At 38.0% G+C, this 26,595-nt stretch overlaps 2 protein-coding genes across 3 annotated transcripts in view; both read left to right on the top strand.

Annotated features, from left to right (window-relative positions):
- Positions 1 to 9,385: 9,385 nt before the first annotated feature.
- LOC149833736 (hypersensitive-induced response protein 1-like) lies at positions 9,386 to 12,409 on the top strand. The gene is made up of 5 exons (XM_090009834.1): positions 9,386 to 9,574; positions 10,180 to 10,300; positions 10,966 to 11,057; positions 11,157 to 11,253; positions 11,777 to 12,409. Exons 1-5 carry the CDS (start codon positions 9,386 to 9,388, stop codon positions 12,130 to 12,132), a joined length of 855 nt encoding a protein of 284 aa, XP_089865960.1. The 3' UTR covers positions 12,133 to 12,409.
- An 8,312-nt stretch (positions 12,410 to 20,721) lies between these two features.
- LOC149833734 (hypersensitive-induced reaction 1 protein-like) overlaps positions 20,722 to 26,595 on the top strand; it is a 32,859-nt gene continuing 26,985 nt past the window's right edge. Inside the window, exons 1-3 of one of the 2 annotated variants that reach the window (XM_090010983.1) lie at positions 20,722 to 20,778; positions 21,739 to 21,861; positions 23,385 to 23,586. In XM_090010983.1, the coding sequence (XP_089867109.1) occupies positions 23,395 to 23,586 (192 nt within the window). In that variant the 5' untranslated portion in view covers positions 20,722 to 20,778; positions 21,739 to 21,861; positions 23,385 to 23,394. Of the gene's footprint in view, positions 20,779 to 20,805; positions 20,903 to 21,738; positions 21,862 to 23,384; positions 23,587 to 26,595 lie in introns of those variants that run through there. The other variant, XM_090010984.1, reaches the window with a different exon arrangement.

Here is a 26,595-nt window from a genome sequence, read left to right as displayed (position 1 = left end):
AGAAGTAATTTCAATGTCAAGATCACTAGGGATGCCTTTAATTAAAGAATGAAAAAAATTGTGAACTAAGACACAAAAGCATTGAATGCAATAGAGTGTTTCAAATTTGTATCTCATTACAAAAATCCAAGTGCAACGAGAAAAATCATCAATAATGGTAATAAAAAAATGGGCACCTGAATGAGATGGAGTATTATAAGGGCCCCAAATTTCGCAATGTATAAGATCAAAGGAGTGAGCTTGTCGACTTAAACTAGTTGGAAGTGAAATTCGTGTTTGCTTAGCATGATGACAAACATCACAAACATGGTTATGATAAAAAAACAAGATTTGAAACATATTTATTTAATAAAGAAATTCGGTCACGTGAGGGATGACCCAATCACATGTGCCAAAGAATGCCTTTATTTGATGTTGAAACTGTCAAAGCATGATGAGTGCCAGAAAGGATGAGATGATAAAGGTCATCACATAGTCTACCCACTCCAATTATCGTCATCTTCAAAGGGTCCTGAAAGAGAAAAAAAAGTAGCAATACAAGGAACAAAAGATGCTATCTTAAGGACAGATAAAAGATTATAGTGAAAGTTAGAAACATATAAAACATCAATAAGAATAAGAGAAGAATAAAGTTTAACATTTCTTATATGAGTAGCAAGAATTCTTTTACCGTTAGGGAGACTAATGGGATGTGGTTTAGGTAGAACAATAACATTGGAAAGAAGCTGAACATGAGGTGTCATGTGATGAGAGGCTCCTCTGTCAATGACTCAGGGGGCCAAATTGGCGAAGGCGGATTCGACATTGGCATTAAGCCAAGAAACAAGTTGTCTGAGTTGATTTTCCATGAGTTGTAAAAGAATAGAGTTGGATTTGGATTCAGAGACATCAAGAGTGGGCATAGACTCCTATTGGGATGTTGCATTGGCTGATTCATGATCTGAACGTTTCGTGTTAGAGTTGGATGATGTGGCGGATAGCCATGAAGTGAATAACAACGACTTTTGACATGTCAGAATAACCCACAATGATCACATTTTTTGACGAGATTGATAGAACTTAGCTGAAAGTGCTAAATTATCAATAGTTCTACCACTAAGAGGCATGAAGAGTCACTATGTTTCTTCTTAAAGAATCATGGAGTGTACTTTGTTGATATTTGAAATAGGGTCGATAGTCAAAATATGGATTTGAATCACAACAAATGTTTCATTTATCCCCATGAGAAATTGATATACTTTCTCTTGCTCAAGACAAACATTGAAGTCTTTGAATGCGCCACACGTGCATGTGGGAAGAGAAGAAATATGAATCGAGTTCATCCCAAAGTGTTTTGAAGGTTGTGAATGAATTTTGCTCCTAACAGTGATTGGATATCAGCTTCTTCAATTGGTAAATCCGATCGAGTGGTATTTCCTTGAGAAAATCATTCTTCTAAATCGACCCAAACATCCAGAGTTGTGTCTGCATAGATGACACTATTGATGATGTCTTTAGAAAGGGCATTTAAAAGCCAAGACAGAACCATGTCATTGCATCTACAACAAGATCGAAAATCGGTGGATGAACTTGTTGGCTTTGGAAGAGAACCATCGACATGGTCAACATATATTCAAAGATTTCATCGAAAGGCTGCTCAAGAGGAGTAAACTGACGATCGTCACCCCCAACCATCCCACTTTTTATTTTCTTTCTGTTGACTCAATTTTTCATTCTTCTTTGAAGACTTTTCTTTCTGACCTATATGGTTTCCCTTGCTATCTTTGCAGTTACTATGGCCGACATTGGCGGAGAAGGTGAAATTTGCCTTCTTCTTTGAATCTTGATTATTCTTGACAAGGGTGATGCCATCATAGACCCCATTCTCCATTCACATCTCGAGCCACTCAGCCCGTTCAGTAAGCTCAATGAAAGATTTGGAAGGCGAGGTGGAGATAAGACCTCTCAAAGGTTGTGAGAAATTATTCAGAATAATCTGGACTGCGTGCTCCTCTGAGATGGGATTTCTCATTTTGTTGCAAGTGCCCCTCCATCTGCGGATGAAGTTTCTAGCTTTCTCATTATCCCTTTGCTTTGTATTGTAGAGGTGATTCAACGTTGACAGCGCTTCGGTGTTGAAAATGAATTGTTCAATAAAAAGATTAACCACCTTGTCGAATTCATTCAACTCAATGGGATTGATGTGCTCTGAATACCATTTGGTTGTCATTCCTTCCAAACTGTGAAGGAAGCAAAGAAAGAGAGCTCGATTATCCCTTTTGAATTTTGCACACTCGGCAAAGAACATGGCCAGATGTGCCTTTTAGTTTCTGAACCATCAAACTTGATGAACTTCCTGGGGAGATTCTCAAGATTGCCATCTCGCCTAAACCATCATAGAAATCTTCGCTTGTGAATACCCTCTTGCCTTTATCGCGAGCTTGCAGATCCTTGACTATTCTGACCACATCTCTAAGTTATTGTTGGTCAGGGTCGTTAATAGACTGATCCTTGGAATCGATGACTGACCTCTGCCCCTGAGTTATCTTCTGAAAAGTTTGCTGAGCTTCACACTCTTCATCGGTGTCACCTACCGATTCTAATTCATCAGATATATCCTCATGTTGGATACGCTTCTTGGATATTTTTATTTGCTTCTTGACTGTGCGGCCCTTAGCCTTTTTCTTGGTTTTTTCAGAATGGGTTCCTGTTTGTTCAGTCAACATCTTACTCATCATCTTTTTAAATAGGGCGTACATCTGAGGATCGATGTTGTCCTTCGCTTGCTGACCTTGGCTCTTAGCTAATCGGGGGAGTCCATCTCTTCTTCTGAAGTAGTTGAGTATACTACATTCTCTACTGGTGCATTTTTCTTGCCTGACCTTGTTAACACCATGAAGAATTGAAAATCTTCTCTGCAGAATGAAGGGATGGTTTAGATTGAAGAATTTTTGAGAGAAAGGTAAATGATGAGAAAGATATTGAGGATGATAAAAGAGATGAAAATTTTGGATAGAATTTGGAAGACAAGATTTGAACATTTGAAAAATTACAGGCAGGATAAAGTTGGAAATTCAAGATCCAGAGGAAAGGTTGGAAAAGGGAAATTGCCTGGACTTTTTGAGGAAAAATATGAGGTTTTGAAAATCGTCCAGGGTTTTGAAAAAATTGTTGGAAAAATAGACGAGATTTGAAAAATGATGTAAAAGATAAATAAAAGGGAAATGAGAAATAAAGGAGAATGCATTCAATCACATCCTGTACAAATAACTATGCACATTCAACACTCCCTAAGAAGCTTACTCTTAAATGCATTAATTTTGAAAGAGTTGTAGGACCTTAATCCTGACTCTAAGCTCAGATCAGTTGTGTCCAATCATGCTATGCCGATATACTCGAACCGAGGCTCGATGTACGTGGCATAAAGATTCATCTCCAGTTCTAGGCTTGTGTTTTTTCAACATTCTTGAGCACCTACCGATATATGTTGGACTATGGCCCTTCGTACGTGGCATGGGGGCGTTAGCTCAAATAAGTGGCCCAGTTGTGGAGCTTTGTCTCGAACTATGATTCTGGAAGAAAGCCCAGCAACGTGAAGACCAGGTAGACATAGGTGTGGTGATTTTTGAAATATGAGCGCATGCAAGCAAACAGAGAGCTCTAAAACCTTAAGAGATAGAAATTTAAAAATTTTAAAGAAGCAAACATTGTTTTCATACAAATTCTAGACTGAGGAAGGTTGTATTTCAGACCTAAGTCTATGTGAGCATGGATAATTCTCCTCAATTAGTCCTACCAAACCATACCTAGTCTACATGCAATCCATGTCAGTTGGGTTCAAGTCTAGGTTTCTAGGTTCACATGATATCAGATAGTAAAGCTGACATTTCATAAAACACGATTTTGATAATTAAGCTAAGTCAAAGCACACAGTTGATCAGACGAAGACAGGTCTCATCACGGTCGTCAAACCTATTATCATCGTAAAATTTTTTCTTTCCCTCTGCGAGAGAGAGAAACAATTCTGTGAGTTAAACTCGACCAAAGTTTTGAAAATTAGTTTTAAAAATTACTCACCTCTGTTTTGAAAATTTGCGAAAAAAATTCGTGGAATGGGATCCGCTTGTCGGTACGAGGTTCAACCATCTCAAGGTCATCCGCATAACACGTCGCCAGGTCGAGTAATTATCACCCGTAAGCACTTATGTAACAAGCACGGTTTCAGCATTGTCGAAATGGTGTAACAAGTATGGCGACAAGACATTTCGGAGGATGAATCTTGACAAGCATAAACATGAGCTTGATTGGCCATTGTAGAAGGATGAAAATGGGATCACCCTTACAGCTATGATACCATGCAAAGCAAGCATCTGAAAATTGTTGTATTTGATTCAATGAAAGATACGCGGTATTTAAGATGTTACAAGGAAAAAAGAAAAAGAACAAAATACAACAACAAAACAAAAAAGAGATAAAAAAGAGATAAAAAAGATAATATCTTCATGATGTGTGATCTCCATGATATGCGATTGTGCAAAAGATAATATCTCCATAATATGTCATATGTGATCCCCATGATGTGCGACTTCTATAATATGGGTTGTTTAGTGTAATTGCTAGAGATAATATCTCCACCATATGTGATCTTGACTGCCCGAATGATATGTGATCGTGACTGCCAGCCTGGTGGACATGGCCATTAGACCCCCTCAATGACTTTTTGTCATTTGGTGCCTTGTCATGTGGGCTTTATTCTTTCTTTCTTTTTAGATATCTTCAACTGTTACCTCAGCTGGACTAGAGGCTGCCCTATCAGAGGAGTTGGAGTCCTTGTGGGCTAGGATGTGAGAGTATGAAACAAAACATTCTAGTATCAAGTTTGGTCACCTTGATTCATTCATCTTTCTGCTCCATCTATGCAAGTGGATCTAAATCAAATCTGCTATTAATCTGAACTGGTGATACTAAGGTGGAAGTTAGTCAGCCAAACCCGATCCAAACAGATGAACCAAATTGATCAAGTCTAACCCAACCCTAATTTAGTAAACGTGAGTCAAGTTGGGTCCAAAATCTAGACAGACTTTAAACGGCGCGGTCAATGACTCGGGTATGAAAAGTTAAAATGGAACCTGCTTGTACCCGATTCATCGATATCCCCAATGCAATGGCTTCCTTACAACAAACACCCAAATCGATACAAACACAAACCAAACTCGGATCCGAAGTTATTTGCACCCGAACTGATTTATACCTGAACCCATAACCACTCAAACTGCAATGTTCTCGCAGCAAAAGCAGAGAATGAAGTTGTGTCAAACCCTATGAATGTTCCGATATTTTTCATCTTAGAAAGTTGGCTAATCAAAATTAGCTGTATCTTCTTTTTTTTCTTTGGATGATCAGGGAAAATCAGCTCATCTGTGAGCTCATTGATGCATGTAAGAAACCCCGTACCATCCTTGTCCATAACGGAGTATACCCGACATGTTTGTGATTTACTAATCACATAATCCAAGAATCACAGGACATTGCAAACATGCCCGACATGTTTCAAATTTTAACAAAAGCGTTAGACCTGGTGCAATTTTACAATTGACACCGGAAACAGACTGACCCGTTCCTGATGTACACCCAAACCATGGCCCCATATGAGTCTGAAATAAATAGCATATCCAAAATCCAAAAATTTGAACCCTAATAGTTTCTGGATCAAAATATTAGACCCCATTGATCAGAACTGGATCTGATGAAACCATGGTGGAAAAAAGCTGAAGTCGACCTCCCTTTGGTCTGGCGTTCGTTTCTTGTCAGTGTGGGTTTTTCCCATGCAAAAGTGCTGAAAAACAAACAGGTCTTACCGATCCTTTTAACCAATTCATAAAAGCTTAGGGGAAAAAATCCAACTTGTTCTTTGGAGGAAGGTGCTTTTGGTCCTTGACAAGTGAGGCTTCGTTTGTTTCACACTGTAAAGGAAAGGCTTTTCGTGTGCATAGAGTACAGATTTTTAGAAAAAATCTTGCCAGCTTAGCCTTTTCATAAGAAAACTTCCACTGAGAGACGTATAAAAAATAGATTTTAAAAAAAAAAATCTTGCCAGCTTAACCTTTTCATAAGAAAACTTTCACTGAGAGACTTATAAAAAGTAGTAGGCGGTGAAAAAGACTAGGAACCGCTTGTGAAAATGACATTTTCTAAACATGATGATTTGATGTTTGTTTTATCATGTAAAGATGTTCATGGTTCAGGTGCAATCCGATACCCTTGACAGCAAAATTTCGATCCCATTAATAATCAGATCTGGGTTTGATACAAAGCTTTGCATTCAAAGCCAAACATGAATCTGACTAAAAACCCATGCCAATTAAGTTTGGTTTTATCCATCATCCTAAATTCAATTAGGACCAACCCCATTAAGTCAGACTTAATAATGCTTAGAACCGATCCGACTCATTTACATTCCTACATTGATGGTGAAAAAATATGACATCAGGATTGCCAGTTCAGTAGCTGCATGAAACAAATAGGCCTCAATGTTAATAGAGAGGATCGGGTGCAATATGATTGCACAAAATTTGTGCATTAAGCATCCGATCGCCATCCATCAAGTCTTGGGCCCCACACTTGACGGGTCTGTGCCCAAGATGGAGGGCGATCAGTGCTTAATGCACAATTATTTGTGCAATCATTTGCACCTGATCTTTTCACCAGATTTCCATAGAAAGCAAAAACTGATTCCTTCACCACCAACTGGCATTTTCAAACAGTACAAAAGTGAAGGGGGTAATTAAATTAATTCTGTTTGTCGGACTCCAACCACCCACAGATTTGATGTAAACCAGGACGCAAACTTGGAGGCATATGGATTGTGATGCGAAAAGAAAGAGCTTTCTACATGGGAAGCATAGCATGATAGAGGTAGGAGATATTTTCTCTCTCTTGTTTATTTAAAAGCTCTTGTTATGTAAAACTTAAACAAAGAGGTAGAAATTATTGGCTGGAAAAGAGCTTCTTGGTTTTTGAGATGCCTATTTTGTACTTCCTGAGGGTTAGTCTTGTTTTTTTTTTTTTTGTTCTTCTAGATTACCTGCTGAAAGCAACAGTGACCCAACTTGGTTTGTTGGTTTTCTTCTTGGGATGGTGGATGCGTATCGATTTTTGTCAATTATCTTACCGTGTGCAAGGAAGTTTCTTAAAGAGATTGATAGTAATGTCAAGCAGTTTTTGCTTAGTTTTTCAGCAACCCATCGTAATTTGAGGAGACTTTTTGTGATGTCAACTTTGTTTTTGTTCAACTTTTTCTTTCTTTCTTTGTTCTGGTTTGCGTTGTGAAGAAGCAATGGAAACCCACTTGGGTTTTTTCTAATTCTTTTTTTTTTCAATCTTTTAAGAGGATGAGATAACTTTAGAGCTAAATTGTAAGCTATCCTATGGTTTTTTTAATGCCCTATGCTTTTCTTTAATGCATCATTTGAAACTTTTATTTTTTTAATTTCTTCTTCAATTTACCCAAAGAAGAAGGGGAAGGAAGGTATATTTGTTTTGAAATTCGGTTTAGAAATGGGTTATTGGTCAATTTGGAGAGTCTAAGGCCGGTTTAGCGGTTCTGAGGAATTGAGGGTTGCTATTGGCCAACTTGTGGGAAATGGGGATGACATTGCCTTTAATTAATTATTTTATATCACTTTCAATAATTTTCTTCACGTTGCCTTGTTACAAGTCTGATTTCAGGGACAGACTAACTCTTACTTTATTACAAATTTCAGATCTTGAAATTTACATGAGACATGACTTTCAGCGTCTTCCAGCTCATTGTTGCCATGCCTATCCACCTAGTTTTTTATAGGCGTCTACTTCCAAATGCATTGCCTATATAGGCTTGAGAACTTCCTAATGAATAACTTGGAGAGAGAGAGAGAGAGGGGCTACCTGTCAATCAAGCAGGGGAAGAGGTTGCCTGTCTCCAATCAGGGACGCAGTTTTAAATTCCAAGAACTCCACGCTGAGGTATTTTCCCAATATTGAACTATCTGAATTTGCCTCTTGTGTTCCATGGAAGGTTTCTAGGTGGCCTGAGAATGTGGAATTTGATAGGATTTATCTTGTGCCTACGTGGTTGCTGAAAGATCGTTGTTAGTGGGATGGGTGTCTATTATAATTATATGTAGCATACTAGTGCAAATGAGAAGTTTTTGTATTAATTTTCAGGCCTATAGCAATGGATGCCAATCAAATGTTTGTAATTGAAATTGCTCAAGTTTGAGATTTGTTTGATTCTTTGACTTTTTCAATAGAACCTTTTTGTTGGTATGCCTGAACCTTTTCGTAATTGAAATTGCTCGCCTCCCTGCAAGGTAAAAAAACACAGGGTTAACGTTGCAACCACCCAACCTTACGTGCCTCAGTACACGGATCAGTACGCGGCCATGCATGGATCGGTACACGGATCCTAGTTTAGGCATTAAGAGACTACACCTGTGAGCACCTCATTAAGCCCCGGAATCATATACCCAGTCCAAGCCTATCTCGGAACTGACCCTCCTTAAACCAAGTCAGTGGAAAGTTGAACCAGTCAGTGGCCCGGCTCTAAGCCCAAGTGCTACACTAGTCTATCATTCCCTTTTTCTGTCAAGTTTGTTTGATTCCGTACAGCCCTTTGTGTTTTCTTCCTTTTTCCTTAGGGACATGTTACATTTTTTTTTGAGAGACTTGGGGACATGTTACATTATGCATGGTTTGAAGAACGGTTCCGTTGTGTGGGTTGCTTGCACGTCTTCAATTTCTAAAAGAGTCAATATATGCTTATGCTTAAGACTCTTTGGAAACAAAGACAAACAAAAATGAGAACGAGGGAAATTGCCTGGTTGTGATCTTTCCAGTGAAACCATGACTTCTCTATAAGTTTTGGACAACGGGTGCTCAGGGTATTACTTCTCTATAATTCAAAAAACTACTTTTGCCCAAACAGATTTGCAATTTTTTTTTAGTCTGGTAATTCATGTCATCCTATTATTTTGGTATCTTCCTGTACTTCTGAGGAAGACAGCAAGAAATTGAGCATTTGATTCTCAAATTATAAGATACTTCTACATGCAAGTCTGCAAATGATCTGCAGTAGTTAGGTAATGTGGTCGTTGATACTTGGATGCCTGATGTATGCCATAATCATATTTGACAGCTAGTTGGTCTTATACAATGACATGATTTTTATGTGCAAAAGATATCCTTAAAGCTTAACAAATGATATTCATGGACTATTCTAGTCGTCCAAATTGTAAAACTTGGTGGAGTTGGTGCTGTATAGTTTTCTCCCTCTTGATGACTAGGTCAAATAGTACACTTGTTTCTGCATGGTGGTTCAGTTTTTTTTTATGTTGAATAATCACTCGTTTTCAATAGGAGGCAGATCATGGGGCAATCGTTATGCTGCATTCAAGTCGATCAGTCAACAGTCGCTATTAAAGAGACATTTGGAAAGTTTGATGATGTGCTTGAGCCAGGATGCCACTTCCTTCCTTGGTGTTTGGGAAGTCATGTAGCAGGCCATCTTTCCTTGCGAGTGCAACAACTTGATGTTCATTGTGAAACAAAAACCAAGGTTCACGACTTTCTGTCAACTTATATTAATATCACCTTTTGTCCTTTTTTTATTTTATCCATCTACAGTCTGCTTATTGTAGTAGTCACAAACATGGTTTAAATACTTATTTAGAAGATTTTGAAGATTGGCTGGCTGTCCAGATGAATTAGGACCGTGTACCGAGGGTTTTGATACTTAATGAATTTATTATCTAGATTTCTTTTCTGCATTGTGGTTTCTTTTGTTAATGATTGTTGGAAACTGTTATTTTTCTCATGACTGTCATCCTTTATTTTTATTGTTCAAACTAAGGACTTCCGGATTTTCAGGGTCTCCAGTCAGGTTCAGTTACTATTGGACCTACTGACTTAGCTAAAGTTTCTCCAATTCAAAACCAATATTCATTGCCGTCCTAGCCAGCAATAACATAATTGCCGACAATTGGGCATTTTGGATTAATATATAGGACCCATGATTCCTTTGGGCCTTCTGTGAACTTGAATTACTTGAAAAAATGGTTCTCTTGGGCGGTGTTAGATCAAGGATTAGGTTCTCCATCCGGTTACACTCCTAAAGCTTCTACTAGTAGCTCACAAATAGCTAATTTTTCTTTTATTTTGCAGGATAATGTGTTTGTTACTGTTGTTGCATCTGTTCAATATCGCGCCTTGGCAGATAAAGCTTCTGATGCGTTTTACAAGCTTAGCAACACGCGTGGGCAGATCCAAGCTTATGTTTTCGATGGTATGCGAAACTCAAAATGCATTATGTCTTCAGATTCAAGTGTGTAAATATGATTCTTCGGCAGCTTACCACTATCAATTTTAGAGTACTTGATCCCTAACTTTTTTTGTTTCTTCACAATTTTATAAAGGTTAAGTGTATGTCGGCAATTGGTTTTGGTGTGCCTTTGTGTTGATGTTTTGTAGAAAGGTGAAACTTGCATCTGGCCCTGTTTAAACTCTCTCATCCTTCTTTTTGCTGGCCAACTTAGATGCTTGCTGAAATTATATTTGAAGTATCTTGATGCCCTAAACAGTTGAACTATTAAACAGTTTCCGATAAAGCATGCACAACCATCATTTGGATCTTAATCGTTGTGACAATACGTTATGATGATGTCCCTGCTTAGTAGAGCAGATGTGCACAAACTAGCACACTCATGCTATTAGGAATGACTTATGATATATGCATGCACTTGGACCTGAAATAGTCTACAGATGCAATTACTTTGAATGACCACACGAACTTGTGATGTGAAATGGCATTGGCTCCTTAGTGTAGTGATTTATGTCGTATTGTGATTTTGCTTTTAATATACTGGCAAGAATTAACATCGAGGAAGGGAGATATTATTAAAGCAGAACAATATGGAACAGCAAATTTGACTTTTCTTTTCTTCGTTGCAGTCATTAGAGCTTATGTTCCAAAGTTGAACTTGGACGATGCTTTTGAACAAAAGAACGAGATAGCAAAAGCAGTAGAAGATGAACTTGAGAAGGTAAGCTTTCATGTGGCTATTTGTTTGTGTATTTTTTGAGCCATGGTGGCAACAGTGTAGTTTAAATTTCATCTTTTTTTTCTTACCATATCAATGTAGGCTATGTCCGCCTATGGGTATGAGATAGTCCAGACCCTCATTGTCGATATCAACCCGGATGAGCATGTTAAGAGGGCAATGAATGAAATAAACGCAGGTATGTTCTTTCATACCAACGTTTCATATTTACATCTTAACCATTAGATAGAATGTTTTCCTAATCATTGAACAAGCCTGAAACATCTTGTATGAGATCATGGAGATGACTGATCACTCAAAAGAGAGTTCATTGTGATTGTATCCTTATAGGCTGTTGAGCGATGATTTAACAAAGTCATCCGAGTCAACCTTTTTCTCCATTGTTCACAACAAATGCATAAAGTTAATCACCTTATGCTCCAAATATCTCAACTCAACAGCACTTCTTATGATGATATCACTGGAGATTGTGTGAATTAGAGGTGGTCTGTTGCACAAATCACTGTTTTTGAAGATTAATCTGCTAGTATGTTTTGTTGGTGGAGCTTCAACTGCTACTTGATTGCATATTTTTCTGCTACTACATACATGTGGGTTGCTGGTGGAGAGTCCTCAGATGAAGTTTGGTATCATAACTAGGCTTGTATCCAATTTTGTAGCATATATTTCTGAATTTGCATATGTTCTGTGAAATTTTGCAGCTGTGAGACTGAGGGCCGCTGCTAATGACAAGGCGGAAGCAGAGAAGATATTGCAGATAAAGCGTGCCGAGGGAGATGCTGAATCAAAGTATTTGGCCGGGCTTGGTATAGCCCGTCAGCGGCAGGCGATCGTTGATGGTCTTAGGGACAGTGTCCTTGCATTCTCCATTAACGTTCCTGGCACGACTGCCAAGGACGTGATGGATATGGTGTTGGTCACCCAGTATTTCGATACAATGAAGGAGATTGGTGCATCCTCCAAGTCAACATCTGTTTTCATCCCTCACGGCCCTGGTGCGGTCGGCGACATCGCTTCTCAGATCAGGAATGGGTTGCTTCAGGCTACTCCACAGTAAAAGCCTTCATCAGAATCTTCTTGTGTGCCATATGAATCATAACCGCTTGAACTAGGTATAGGTAAAATGGATGACATACTGGTGATTGGTTATTTTGTCTCTGGTTTTGTTTTGAGTTTTGCATGTGAACTGGGGGGTTTTCGGTGCCTGTCTTTGATATCGTTTATCAAGTAAACTTCTTTTATGTAAATTTTTCAAACTTGAAAACTGCTACTCATTTGTGTAAATTTTTCAAAATTGAAAACTGCTATTCATATGCAAATGGATGTTTGAGCCACATTTTTGTTTAAGCAGATAATGCATACATGAATGCATCTGAGACATTTGACGACCCGGGATTGACTGGGAAAATGGGTGCTTGAGCCCGGTTTGTTGGTGCCATAGTGTATGTCACAAGGACACCGGCTATTTTTATATGATTTTCCATGAGTAATAGTACACAAGGCCCTGCTTGATTTTCTTTTTTGTTTATAACCCAAAGAAATTGCACCCAGCATGAAGACCTGGTCGTGAGACGAGTCGGCAGCATAATAAAACTTCAATGCTAGGACCCCGCCTCCATGTCCTATGCTGGATGTCCGCTTTGCACAGACTAGAGGTTTTTTTTTTTTATAAGGTCCCTTCTGCCTACCGGAAAGTATAGTTAGCTTCGACCTTGGCAAAGAATGCCTTCTATGGGGTTTCAAACTCGTGATGTCCTGTCAATTTGTTGATCAATGGACCTACGCCCACGATCTTTGTCACGCCACACACAAACTCAACGTGTGGGTGTTTCCATTCAATTTAATTTATATAGATACATGATACGATAGAGACCCTGTGAAGCAAGAGATAATTCCTAAAATTGTTGTATTTGATTCAATGAGAGAGATGCAGTATTTAAGATATTACAAGGAAAAAGAAAAAAAAAAGTACAACAACAAAAAAAGAAAAGAGGTAATATTTTCATGATATGCGATCTCCATGATACTCTCCCTCAAGTTGGAGTGGCCAGTTGGATGAGGCCCAACTTGAAAATAAGTTCGTGAAATTGGTCCCTCGTAAGTGACTTAGTAAACACATCATCTAGCTGAGTTTTGGTAGAGACGTGATGGGTTTGAGATTCTGTTTGTTATTTTTCATGAATAAAATGACAATCCACCTCAATGTGTTTAGTGTTAGCGAAAATAGGATTTGGAGTGACGTGAAGTGCTGATTGATTATAACAATGTAATTGCATTGGTTGTGAATGAGAGAAGCCAAGATCTTGTAATAATAGTCGTAACCAAATGAGCTCACAAGTAGCTATTGCCATAGCTTGATATTCAGAATCGGCAGAGGATCTGAATATTGTATTTTGCTTTTTAGATCACCATGAGATGGGATTCCAACCCAGGAAAATGAGGTATTCAGTAACTGGATGATGGGTTGTAGGCCAAGTGGCCCAGTCTGAATCACAATAAGCCGACAATTATAAAGTATTGCATGAATGCATAAAAATCTCTTTATCTGGCAAGGACTTCAAATACCGAAGAACTCTAAAGGTTGCGTCTTGAAATGAAGTTTGTGGGGCTTGCATAAATTGACTTAATAGTTGCACTGGATAGACAATATTTGAGTGTCACAGTTAAATAAATAAGTCTCCCGACAAACTGACGGTATGGAGTTGGACCTCGTAATGGATCTCCATCATCTGGTCTAAGTTGACATTTCTGATCCATAGGAAATTCTATGAGCTTGGCCCCAAGAAGAACAACATCAGACAAAATATATTTTTGTTGACTGAGAAAAATGCCAAAAGAGACACGTGTCAACTCGATGCCAAAAAAATGCTTCAGTTCACCTACGTCTTTAAAGTGAAACCGTGTACCAAGAAAGTTCTTAATTTCGGTAATCTTCAAGTCATTATCGCTAGCGATAATAATATCGCCAACATATATTAAAATGAGGATGAAACTGTTCGCTGTGTAAATAAAGTGTAATCAAGTCGTGATTGAATGAATTGAGCATCCTTAAGAGAAGAATTAAGTTTCATGTACCAGTTTTGTGAGGATTGCTTCAATCCATAAATAGATTTATGAAGTTGACATACTTTATTCTCCCATTTAACTCAAAAACTAGGAGAAAATCGCATGTAGACCTCCTCATGCAAATTGTCATGTAGGAATGCATTGCTTACATCAAGCTGATAGAGGAACCAACCTTTCATAGTTACTAAAGAAATTAAGCATCGAACAGTGGTTAGTTTTGCTACTGGAGTAAATGTGTCATGATAGTCGAACCCTTCAATTTGTGTATACCCTTTTGCCACAAGTCGCGCTTTGTAGCGCTCAATGGATCCATCTGCTCGATGTTTAACCTTATACACCCAACGACAGTTAATAGGGTGTTTGTCATGAGGTAAGGTAACGATAGACCATGTGTGGTTATCTTCCAAAGCACGGATTTCACTTGACATTGCCTCGCACCAATGCGGATGTTTCACTGCCTCGCCAAAATGTCTAGTCTCTTTATTGGAAAGAAGAGATGAGAGAAAAGCAACATGGGATGGAGGATATGAATAAAAATCTCCAATGGGGTATCAACACTTGGAAGTAGCGGATTTTGGAGACAACGGTAGACTATGTGATTCAGGTGTGAGAGTCGAACATATGTAATTTTTAACATAAGATGATGTGGATTTAAGTCATTGGGAACGACGTACTTGTGTAACGGGTTGGATTGTGGTGGAATTGGGTTGTGAATTGGATGGATCCGTTTCATTGGATGGTGGTGTATTGGGTATTTGATTGAGGAATGGATCTGAATCATCATCAGTATCAAGTAATGGGAGAGGCATTACGACGTATATGTCATCTTTTTCAAAGTGATTTTGGAAAGAAAAAACTTGTTCATAAAATATTACGTCGTAACTAGTAAATAATTGTTTGTTCTCAAGATAAAAGTGTTTATATCCTTTTTGGTCAAATGGATAGCCAACAAATACACACCTGCCTTGGTCGAGAGGAGAATTTATTTTGATGTACATTGGGAATTTTAGCAAAACATAGGCAACCAAACACTCGTCAATGATGCTACTGAGGTTTGTTTACAAAAAGTAATTCATAGGGTGTTTTGTTGTTCAAAATTTTAGCGGGAAGGCGATTGATCAAGTAAGTGGAGGTGAAAATACACTCTCCCCAAAATGATGTCGAAAGATGAGATTGGAAGCATAATTCCCTAGCCACTTCTAATCGGTGTCGGTGCTTACATTTAACATGCCCATTTTGTTGGGGCATTCTGACGCAGAGTTTTTGATGATCAATATCATTTTGATGAAGAAAAATTTGAAAGCAACGAGAAGTAAATTCAATGCCTGGATCACTAGGGATACTTTTAATTAAAGATTGAAAAAAATCGTGAACTAAGACACAAAAAGCGTTGAATGCAATAAAGTGTTTCATATTTGTATCTCATTACAAAAATCCAAGTGCAACGAGAAAAATCATCGACAATGGTAAAAAAAAAATTGGCACCTGAATAAGATGGAGTATTGTAAGGGCCCCAAATATCGCAATGGATAAGATCAAAGGGGTAAGCTTGTCGACTTAAACTAGTTGGAAGTGGAAGCCATGTTTGCTTAGCATGATGACAAACATCACAAACATGGTTATAATAAAAAACAAGATCTAAAACAGATTTATTTAATAAAGAAATATGGTCACGTGAGGGATGACCCAATCGCATATGCCAAAAAACGCCTTTATTTGATGTTGAAACTATCAAAGCATGATGAGTGTTGTAAATGATGAGATGATAAAGGTCATCACATAGTTTACTCGCTCCAATCACCGTCATTTTTAAAGAGTCCTGAAAGAGACGAAAGGAAGAAAAGAAAGTAGCAATACAAGGAACAGAAGATTATAGTAAAAGTTTGAAACGTATAAAACATCAATAAGAATAAGAGAAGAATCAATTTAACATTTCTCATATGAGTAGAAAGAATTCTTTCACTATTAGGGAGACTAATGGGATGTGGTTTAGGTAGAACAATAACATTGGAAAGAAGATGAACATGTGGTGTCATGTGATGAGAGCATCCTGTGTCAATGACCCAAGGAAAAAGTAAATATAATGATGAGTTACCTGCCAAGTTGGCAGAGGTGGGTTTGACATCATCATTAAGCCAAGAAACAAGTTGTCTGTGTTGATTTTCCATGAGCTCTAAAAGAATAAAGTGGGATTTGGATTCAGGGACATCAAGAGTGAGCATAAACTTCTATTGAGAAGCTGTGTTGGCCGATTCATGATCTGAATGTTTTGTGTTAGAGTTGGATGATGTGGTGGATAGCCATGAAGTGAATAGCAACGACTTTTGACATGTCAGAATAGCCCATAATTATCATATTTGGCATAGGGCTTATTATTATTGGTAGAAAATCACTAGTAGTCTGACGAGATTGATAGAACTTAGCTGAAAGTGCTAAATTATCAGTAGTTACACCACTAAGAGGCATGAGGAGTCGTTGTGTTTCTTCTTGAAGAATCATGGAATATACTTTGTTGATATTTGGAATGGGTTCTATAGTCAAAATATGGTTTCAAATCGCAACAAATATTTCATTCATCCCCACAAGAAATTGAAATACTTTCTCTCGCTCAAGACATACATTGAAGTCTTTGAATGCGCCACACGTGCATGTGGGAAGAGAGGAATGTGAATTGAGTTCATCCCAAAGTGTTTTGAAGGTGGTGAAATAGGTCGCGAGTGAATTTCGCTCCCAATGGTGATCGAAAATCAGCTTCTTCAATTGATAAATTTGAGTGGTAATTCTTTGAGATAATTGTTCTTCTAAATCGTCCTAAATATCCAAAGTTGTGTATGCATAGATGACACTATTGACGATGTATTTAGAAAGGACATTTAGAAGCCAAGACAGAATCATGTCATTGCATCGACACCAAGATTGAAAATCGTTGGATGAACTTGTTGGCTTTGGGAGAGAACCATCGTCGAACACAAATTTGTTTTTAGCACTCAAGGTCATCCGCATAGCACGTCGTCAAGTTGAGTAATTATCACCCGTAAGCATCGATGTAACAAGCACGGTTCTCGAATTATTGAGGTGATGCAACAAATATGGCGATAAGACATCAACTCATGTTTCGGAGGATGAATCTTGACAAGCATCGTAAACATGATGTGCTGCTTGAGCTTGATTGGCCATGGTAGAATGATGAAAACGGGATCGCCCTTACAGCTCTAATACCAAGTGAAGCAAGAGATAATTCTGAAAACTGTTGTATTTGATTCAATGAAAGATCGTGGTATTTAAGATGTTACAAGAAAAAAAAAAGTACAACAACAAAACAGAAAAGAGATAAAGGAGATAAATATCTCCATGATATGCATTTGTGTAGTGTAATCGCAGAAGATAATATCTCCATGATATGTGATATTCATGATTGCGGTTGTACAGCCTTCGGATAAGGCCAATAGACCCACTCAATGACTTTTCAGGTTGGTCTGTTATCTTGTCATAAATGCATTGTTACAGGTGGGTGTCTTCTCATTCGATGCCTTGTCTTTGTCACCTCGACTCCTTTGTCACGTGGGCTTTATTCTTTGTTTCTTTTTTAGATATCTTCAACCGTTACCTCAGCTGTACTAGAGGCCGCCCTATCAGAGGAGTTGGAGTCTTGTGGGCTAGGATGTGAGAGTATGAAAGAAAACATTCTAATATAAGTTTGGTCACCCTTTGATTCATTCATCTTTCTGCTCCATCTATTCAAGTGGATCTAAATCAAATCTGCTATTAATCTGAACTGGTGATACTAAGGTGGAAGTTAGTCAGCCAAACCCGATCCAAACAGATGAACCAAATTGATCAAGTCTAACCCAACCCTAATTTAGTAAACGTGAGTCAAGTTGGGTCCAAGACTTCAAACGGGGCGGTCAATGACTCGGGTATGAAAAGTTAAAATGGAACCTGCTTGTACCCGATTCATCGATATCCCCAATGCAATCGCTTCCTTATGACACACACCCAAATCGACACAAACACAAACCAAACTCGGATCCGAAGTTATTTGCACCCGAACTGATTTATACCTGAACCCATAACCACCCAAACTGCTAAGGACTCGCAGAAAAAGCCAAGAATGAAGTTGTGTCAAACCCTATGAATGTTCAGATATTTTTCATCTTATAAAGTTGGCTAATCAAAATTAGCTGTATCTTTTTTTTCCTTTGGATGATGTATGTAAAAACCCCATACCATCCTTGTCCATTACCGAGTATACCCAGCTTCGGAAGCGGATCAGGTCATGCTGAACATGAGTGTTTTTTCTCATGCTGACATCATGGCCGTCCGATTTGCATTTTAAAAAGTTTAAAAGTCAACAAAACCACGTGGCATTCATCCAAAATGCAAACAGACGGCCACGATATCCGCATGAGCAAAAACGCTCATGTTCAGTTCAGCATGACCTGATCTGCTCCCCCCAGCTTCAGCCTGGTGGCGTGATACATGCACCCATGAGTTTGAAACTGGAGATGTCCCCTTCAGCTTGGTAACATTCACAAGTCATCCCTATCAGATGACTTGTGAATGTTCTTTGCAATATCTATATTCAACTCTTGATACCCTTAAGGGGTTTCCTACAAAAGTTCAATCCTCTTACCTACATTTAGTCAACCCAAATGGCTAACCTACCTAGTTCGCGCCCGAATTAAATAAAGCCTGAAATTTTTACCCAAGCTAAGTAAAATTGAACATCATATTTGCTTTGGCAGGTGAGAAAGTAGCAGTGATTGTGAAAGTATGGTGATTGTGATTTACAATCACATAATCCAAGTAGGGATGGCAATGGACCGGGGCCGGAGCGGGGGACAAGGTCTCCACCCTCGCCCCATCTCAAAATCCCTGCCTCCATCTCCGCACGGGTTTGGATTTTAACCTTCACCCCCTCCATCCCCGTTTCATGTCCTTCATCCCCGGTCCAAACAGGGGTGAGGTGGGACGAGGCTCCGTCGGTCCATTGCCATCCCTTAGAAGGATTGGGAACAGAGCGGGGCAAGACAAGGTGGGGATCGGGGTGGGGGAAAGTGTAAGTCCACAGGTTTTGATTTTAACCTTCATCCCCGCCTCCATCTCTGTTTCATATCCTTCATCCTCGGTTCAAACAGGGTGAGGCGGGGCGGGGCCCATTTCCCCCCGGTCCAACACCATCCCTAAATCCAAGAATCACAGGACATTGCAAACATACCCGACATGTTTCAAATTTTAACAAAAGCGTTAGACGTGGTGCAGTTTTACAATTGACACCCGAAACAGACTGACCCGTTCCTGATGTACACCCAAACCATGGCCCCATATGAGTCTGAAATAAATAGCATATCCAAAATCTGAACCCGACTCTTAATAGTTTCTGGATCAAAATATTAGACCCCATTCAGAACTGGATCTGATGAAACCATGGTGGGAAAAAGCTGAAGTCGACCTCCCTTTGGTCTGGTGTTCGTTTCTTGTCAGTGCGGGCTTTTCCCATGAAAAAGTGTTGAAAAACAAACAGGCCCTACCGATCCTTTTAACCAATTCATAAAAGCATAGGGGAAAAAATTCAACTTGTTCTTTGGAGGAAGGTGCTTTCGGTCCTTGACAAGTGAGGCTTCGTTTGTTTCACTCTCTGTAAAGGAAAGGCTTTTCGTGTGCATAGAGTACAGATTTTTAGAAAAAAATCTTGCCAGCTTAGCCTTTTTCATAAGAAAACTTCCACTGAGAGACGTATAAAAAATAGATTTTTAAAAAAAAAATCTTGCCAGCTTAGCCTTTTCCTAAGAAAACTTTCGCTGAGAGACTTATAAAAAGTAGTATGCGGTGAAAAAGACTAGGACCCACTTGTGAAAATGACATTTTCCTACCATGATGATTTGATGTTTGTTTTATCATGTAAAGATGTTCATGGTTCAGGTGCAATCCGATACCCTTGACAGCTAAATTTTCGATCCCATTAATAATCAGTTCTGGGTTTGATACAAAGCTTTGCATTCAAAGCCAAAACATGAATCTGACTAAAAACCCATGCCAATTAAGTGTAAATACCGGTATTTAAGCTAGTCGGATCTAAGTTTGGTTTTATCCCTCATCCTAAATTCAATTAGGACCAGCCCGATGCCCGATTAAGTCAGACTTAATAATGCTTAGAACCGATCCGACTCATTAATGATGAAAGAATATTACATCAGGATTGCCAGTTCAGTAGCTGCATGAAACAAAGAGGCCTCAATGTTAATAGAGAGGATCGGGTGCAATATGATTGCACAAAATTTGTGCATTAGGTATCCGATCGCCATCCATCAAGTCTTGGCCCCATACTTGACGGGCCTGTGCCCAAGACGGAGGGCGATCAGTGCTTAATGCACAAATATTTGTGCAATCATGTTGCACCTGATCTTTTCAACAGATTTCCATAGAAAGCAAAAACTGATCCACTCATCACTGATTCCTTCACCACCAACTGGCATTTTTAAACAGTACAAAAGTGAAGGGGGTAATTAAATTAATTATGTTTGTCGGACTCCAACCACCCACAGATTTGATGTAAACCAGGACGCAAACTAGGAGGCATATGGATTGTGATGCGAAAAGAAAGAGCTTTCTACATGTAGAGCATAGCAAGATAGAGGTAGGAGATATTTTCTCTCCCTTGTTTATTTAAAATCTCTAGTTATGTAAAGCTTAACAAAGAGGTAGAAATTATTGGGTGGAACTTCTTGGTTTTTGAGCTGCCTACTTTGTCCTTCCTGAAGGTTAGTCTTGTTTTTTTTTTTTTTGTTCTTCTAGATTACCTGCTGAAATCAACAGTGACCCAACTTGGTTTGTTGGGTTTCTTCTTGGGATGGTGGATGCGTATCGATTTTTGTCAATTATCTTACCGTATGCAAGGAAGTTTCTTAAAGAGATTGATAGTAATGTCAAGCAGTTTTTGCTTAGTTTTTCAGCAACCCATCGTAATTTGAGGAGAATTTTTGTGATGTCAACTTTGTTTTTGTTCAACTTTTCTTTCTTTCTTTGTTCTGGTTTGATTTGTGAAGAAGCAATGGAAACCCACTTGGGTTTTTTCTAATTCTTTTTTTCCAATCTTTTAAGAGGATGAGATAACTTTAGAGCTAAATTGTAAGCTATCCTATGGTTTTTTTAATGCCCTATGCTTTTCTTTAATGCATCATTTGAAACTTTTATTTTTTTAATGTCTTCTTCAATTTACCCAAAGAAGAATGGGAAGGAAGGTATATTTGTTTTGAAATTCGGTTTAGAAATGGGTTATTGGTCAATTTGGAGAGTCTAAGGCCGGTTTAGCGGTTCTGAGGAATTGAGGGTTGCTATTGGCCAACTTGTGGGGAATGGGGATGGCATTGCCTTTAATTAATTATTTTATATCACTTTCAATAATTTTCTTCTCTACTGTTCACGTTGCCTTGTTACAAGTCTGATTTCAGGGACAGACTAACTCTTAGTTTATTACAAATATCTGATCTTGAAATTTATATGAGAGATAACTTTCAGCATGTTCCAGCTCATTGTTGCCATGCATATCCACTTAGATTTTTATAGGCGTTTACTTCCAAATGCATTGCTTATATAGGCTTCAGAACTTGCTAATGAATTGCTTGGAGAGAGAGAGGCTACCTGTCAACCAAGCAAAGGGGGAGGTTGCCTATCTCCAAGCAGGGGACGCGGTTTAAGATTCCAAGAACTCCACGCTGAGGTATTTTCCCAATATTGAACTATCTGAATTTGCCTCTTGTGTTCCATGGAAGGTTTCTAGGTGGCCTGAGAATGTGGAATTTGATTGGATTTATCTTGTGCCTATGTGGTTGCTGAAAGATCGTTGTTAGTGGGATGGGTGTCTATTATAATTATATGTAGCATACTAGTGCAAATGAGAAGTTTTTGCATTAATTTTCAGGCCTATAGCAATGGATGTCAATCAAATGTTCGTAATTAAAATTGCTCAAGGTTGAGATATGTTTGATTCTTTGACTTTTTCAATAGAACCTTTTTGTTTGGTATGCATGAACTTGACTAGTGATGTTTACTTGGCCTACTTGTGTTATGAAGACAGCCAATGTCTCAAATGTTTAATCATCTTTGTTTTAGGTCAAGTTCACTTGGTTAGCAATGAAATTAGAATAGGTGCATTACCCACCATAGATTGATAGCTCACAAGCGCACAGGATATGCCGATAAAGAAGTTTCCTTCTCGAACCTTTCTTGGGCCCATATCTTGTCCTTGAAGTTTCTCAGGCTCTATATGTTCCTGCTGCTAAATGCAGGGGAATGTGTAATTTTGTTGTTCTTTATTGAATGTATCGAGTTCATTAGCCATGGTTTCCATTCAATGAAGAGCCCAATTCCCCACACATATGTCAAACTTGTATCTTTCTAATTTTCATGGTTACTTTTTCAAAGTTTCTATATGAATGTGGAGTTGGTCATGGGCTATGATAATTATATTTAGTAACTGTAATTTTTTTATTTTTTCTGTTTTCGTATCTTAAAACAGATATACATATAATGTATTTATTACTTTATTTTGTACACATGTTTCTGGACTATGAAACATGACTAAATATGTTGCCAGTATTAGATTTAGACTTTTCTGCATGAAGAATTTGTTTTCCTTTCTTTGATAGGTAAACTGCGGGATAACTCCCGTGGGATTCGAACCAGAAACCCTTGGTTAGACAAGTCTAAGAATTGATTTTCTATTAGTTTGATATTTCATTTCATGATGACATTAAGATAGTTGATCATTTGATCAGGAGGTGCCTACTGGTAAGAAATCAAAAGGTTGAATCAATAGGTCATGGCTTAAGTGAGCAAACATATTGCTAACGAAGAAACTTCGTATTCTGGCATAAGATTGTTGCCAAAAACAAAAACTAAATCACTACCTTAAATTTACTTGGAACTCTTACTATTACATAGAGCTTAGAGTATTTTTTTCTGCAACTAATCTAAAGTTGTATCTTGTTCATTAGAGTTCACTTCTGGAGATTTTTTTAACTTGTGATTTTCTATCACACATATAAGTGATTCTAGAATTTGTAGAACCATCTTTTACGGTGCTGTGCTGTTCTCAATTATTTGATGTAGCTAGATATGGTAATTATGATCATTTTAATATTTTATGATGCTGAAATAGGAGATATATCTTTGAAGACTTCTAAACTTGTATCTCAGTGTGCTTTTTCTAACATTCCATGGTTTTAATATGTTTCTTTACAGAAAGTAAACCATGGGAAATTATCTTTGTTGCTGTGTACAAGTGAAGCAATCAAGTGTTGCCATCAAGGAGAGATTTGGAAAGTTTGATGAGGTACTAGGGCCAGGATGCCATTGCCTGCCTTGGTTTCTTGGTAGTCAGCTTTCTGGAACTCTCACCCTTAGGTTGCAACAACTGGATGTTCGCTGTGAAACTAAGACGAAGGTACACTGATTTTGTTTATGTCATATATCATAGTGCTGCTAGTTGTTTATCCTTTAAGAACTCCATGTTGCATATTATCCATCAATAGGGATACTTTATGCATTTAACATGTTTTATTCTGTTTTGAGAGTATATTTATAGTTGCAGCCTGCATCTTCCTCAACTTGTGTGCTTTATTGGATTTCAAGCTTGTAACTTCTATTTGATACAGCATAACAGGATAGTTTTTTCTAAAAATTGGTCTGATGTTAGAATTGCCTTTTCCCTAAAAGCAATCAGTGGACTGCATGACAGGTTTACACTGATACTTGGTTTGCCATATTCCAGTTCTCTTATAGTAATAACTTTCACATGGCTTCTTATTTCAACCACCTAGAATATGTTGATTGATGTTTGAAATGGTTGAAAGACTGATTTTGCAGCACAAGAAAATTTTTACTTTTATTTCAGATTATTTCCTAAAACTTTTGTGCCTTTCTTAATTGATATCAATGATGTGGTGTTTGAGCACAAATATGAATCTTTGATACTTCCGTTTAATATAGGGCAATTTTTTTCTGAGTTTTGCTCTTTTCTGTAGTTGTACTGGAAGTGCCACTATATATATATATATATATATATATATATATATATATATATATATATAGAGAGAGAGAGAGAGAGAGAGGGGGGGGGGCGGATTTTCATGAACCTAGACTTGCATGCATGCAAGAATAGAAACGTGCATATTGGTGTGCATGTGCACATGCCAATGCACAACAGAGGTATTTTGTTGTCTAGTGTTTGATTTTTCAACTCTTCAATCTTCTTTTATGGGTTATTTTTCTGGTTTATATTTTCACTAATTTGTTTGACTAAAGTTCCAGAAAGGAACATGCTGTTGATAGCTCTTTCAGACTTGCAGCTTAATGTGGAAAAACTTTAGCTAAATTGATATATGCTTCTTGTCATGATCTGTTGTTAATATGTTGGGAATATCTTGGAAAAGCATGCCTAAAGACAAATGCCACGGTCACTATTTTGTTGATTATTATTTCTGATAAATGATGAACTAGGCTTAAGCACTTCTCTACATGGCTTTTAAAAAATCTTTACCAAAAGATTGGTAGAAACATATGCATACATAAGCGAACATAAGCATATATTATGTCAAACCAGAGATAGTTTCATATGGAAGGTTTTGTTTTCTGTCACCGAGAGTACTTGAAGAACAAGCTACTAATTGTTTAGTAGGCTGGTTGTGAATCTGGAACAACTGCTACTGAAATTTGATGATCTAAATCTACTTTGAAGTGGCGATCTTTTGAATGTATGTTCTTGTGCATTAATGTGTTGTATGTTTATGCATTCACATGCCGTGTATGTATGTGTTGTGTGCTTCTTATACTCAGTTTCAAATTCCGGAAGTTCTTTAAGGTATTTTGTTGTAGTTTTTTCACGTACTTTTCCTCAAAAAACACATACATATATGCAACCCAGAGTTACCGATGTCGCCGATATATTGAAAATATCGTGATATTATTGGTTATTTCAAGCTAGCCGATAATATTGGGAATCTATTGTGATATTTTCAATATATTAGCAAATTATATATCTCACGATATTATCGCTACAGAAAACTGCGTCTGTTTTCATATTTTGCTTTTTAAAAAAATCCCCAAATTTATTAAAGATAAAATTTTGGAAAATCACTATAATAAAAAACCCGACCTTGGCCTCAAAATTTGGTTTGATTTAGTGTTAAAATATGTTGTATATATATATTTATATATTTAGATTATGACATATACACATATATATTGACATATATATGTCTATATGTCTATCTATATATATAAATATATATATTTATATTGTAATACCCGATAGGGGTATTTATGTCATTTCACATGTACACGCATATCCTAGATATGCTTCCTTTTCTTTTTCCTTTCTTATTCTTTTTCCTTTTTCTGTTTTTTTATTTATTTCTTTTTATTGTTAAAGGGGGTCCCACATAGAGACGTTGGACCCCCCTCCAACGGTCATAAATATGACCGTTGGAGGGGCTCCAACATCCCTATGGGAGCCCCTCCTTGGGTCCCTTGCTGTGTATAAATAAGGGGCATGGCCCCATGTATCTCTTAAGCTTCTTGTGAAGCATTTAGTGAATGAAATATATTTTTTTCTTCTTTGTGTGCTTGACCACCTTTTGTGGTTTATTGTGTGCCCTCTAGTGGCCTCTTGTGTATGTGCATGCTTCCGTGCTTGCTCTTGGAGTTCTTGCCTCTCTCGATTGGCACTTCATTACATGGTATCAGAGCCTTGGTTGAAAAAGCTTCATCGGATCCTCTTTTGACAAGCAATATCCTTCTCTTTCTTGCCTTCATAGTCTTCTTCTACAAATGGCAAACAAGGATGCAAAAATCGATCTCTCATTCAAATTGGATGGGACCAATTATCGCATGTGGGCAGCCGCAATGGAGAACAATCTCAAAGGTAAGAAACTTTGGGGTTATGTATGTGGAACCGTTCCGGAACCACAATTGAAGTTGACTAAATTTGAAGGTGATGAGGAAAAAGCATTAAATGAAGAAGAAAAGGAGAAGGCTATCCTTGACTATTCTTCTAAAATAGAAGATTGGGAAAGTGAGCATGCTAAAATCTTAGCATGGTTCATGAACAATGTCGAATTGAAGATTTGTGCAAATCTTGCCAAATTCAAGAAGGCTAATGAAGCTTGGTCTTTTATGAAAGGCATGTACACTCAAAGGGACCTTGCTAGACACTTTTTTCTTCAAGAGAAGGTAAGGGCTACCAAGCAAGGTGATATGAGTATTAGGGACTACTATAGTGCCCTATCCTCTCTATGGGATGAACTTGTCCTTCTCGAACCTCAATGGGAAGGTAGTGCTATTGCCATGAGGCAAGAGCAAATGGAAAAAGAAAGGTTCTTTCAATTTATTCATGGGCTTCGCCCCGAATTTGAGCAACTTAGAGGATCCCTTCTTCATAGGGCCTCTACTCCTC

Source organism: Nuphar pumila, chromosome 6 (genome assembly GCF_984573655.1).
Source record: "Nuphar pumila chromosome 6, dmNupPumi1.hap1.1, whole genome shotgun sequence".
Classification (NCBI taxonomy): Eukaryota; Viridiplantae; Streptophyta; class Magnoliopsida; order Nymphaeales; family Nymphaeaceae; genus Nuphar; species Nuphar pumila.
Note: the sequence above shows the minus strand (reverse complement) of the source record. Positions and strands in the feature narration are given on the sequence as shown.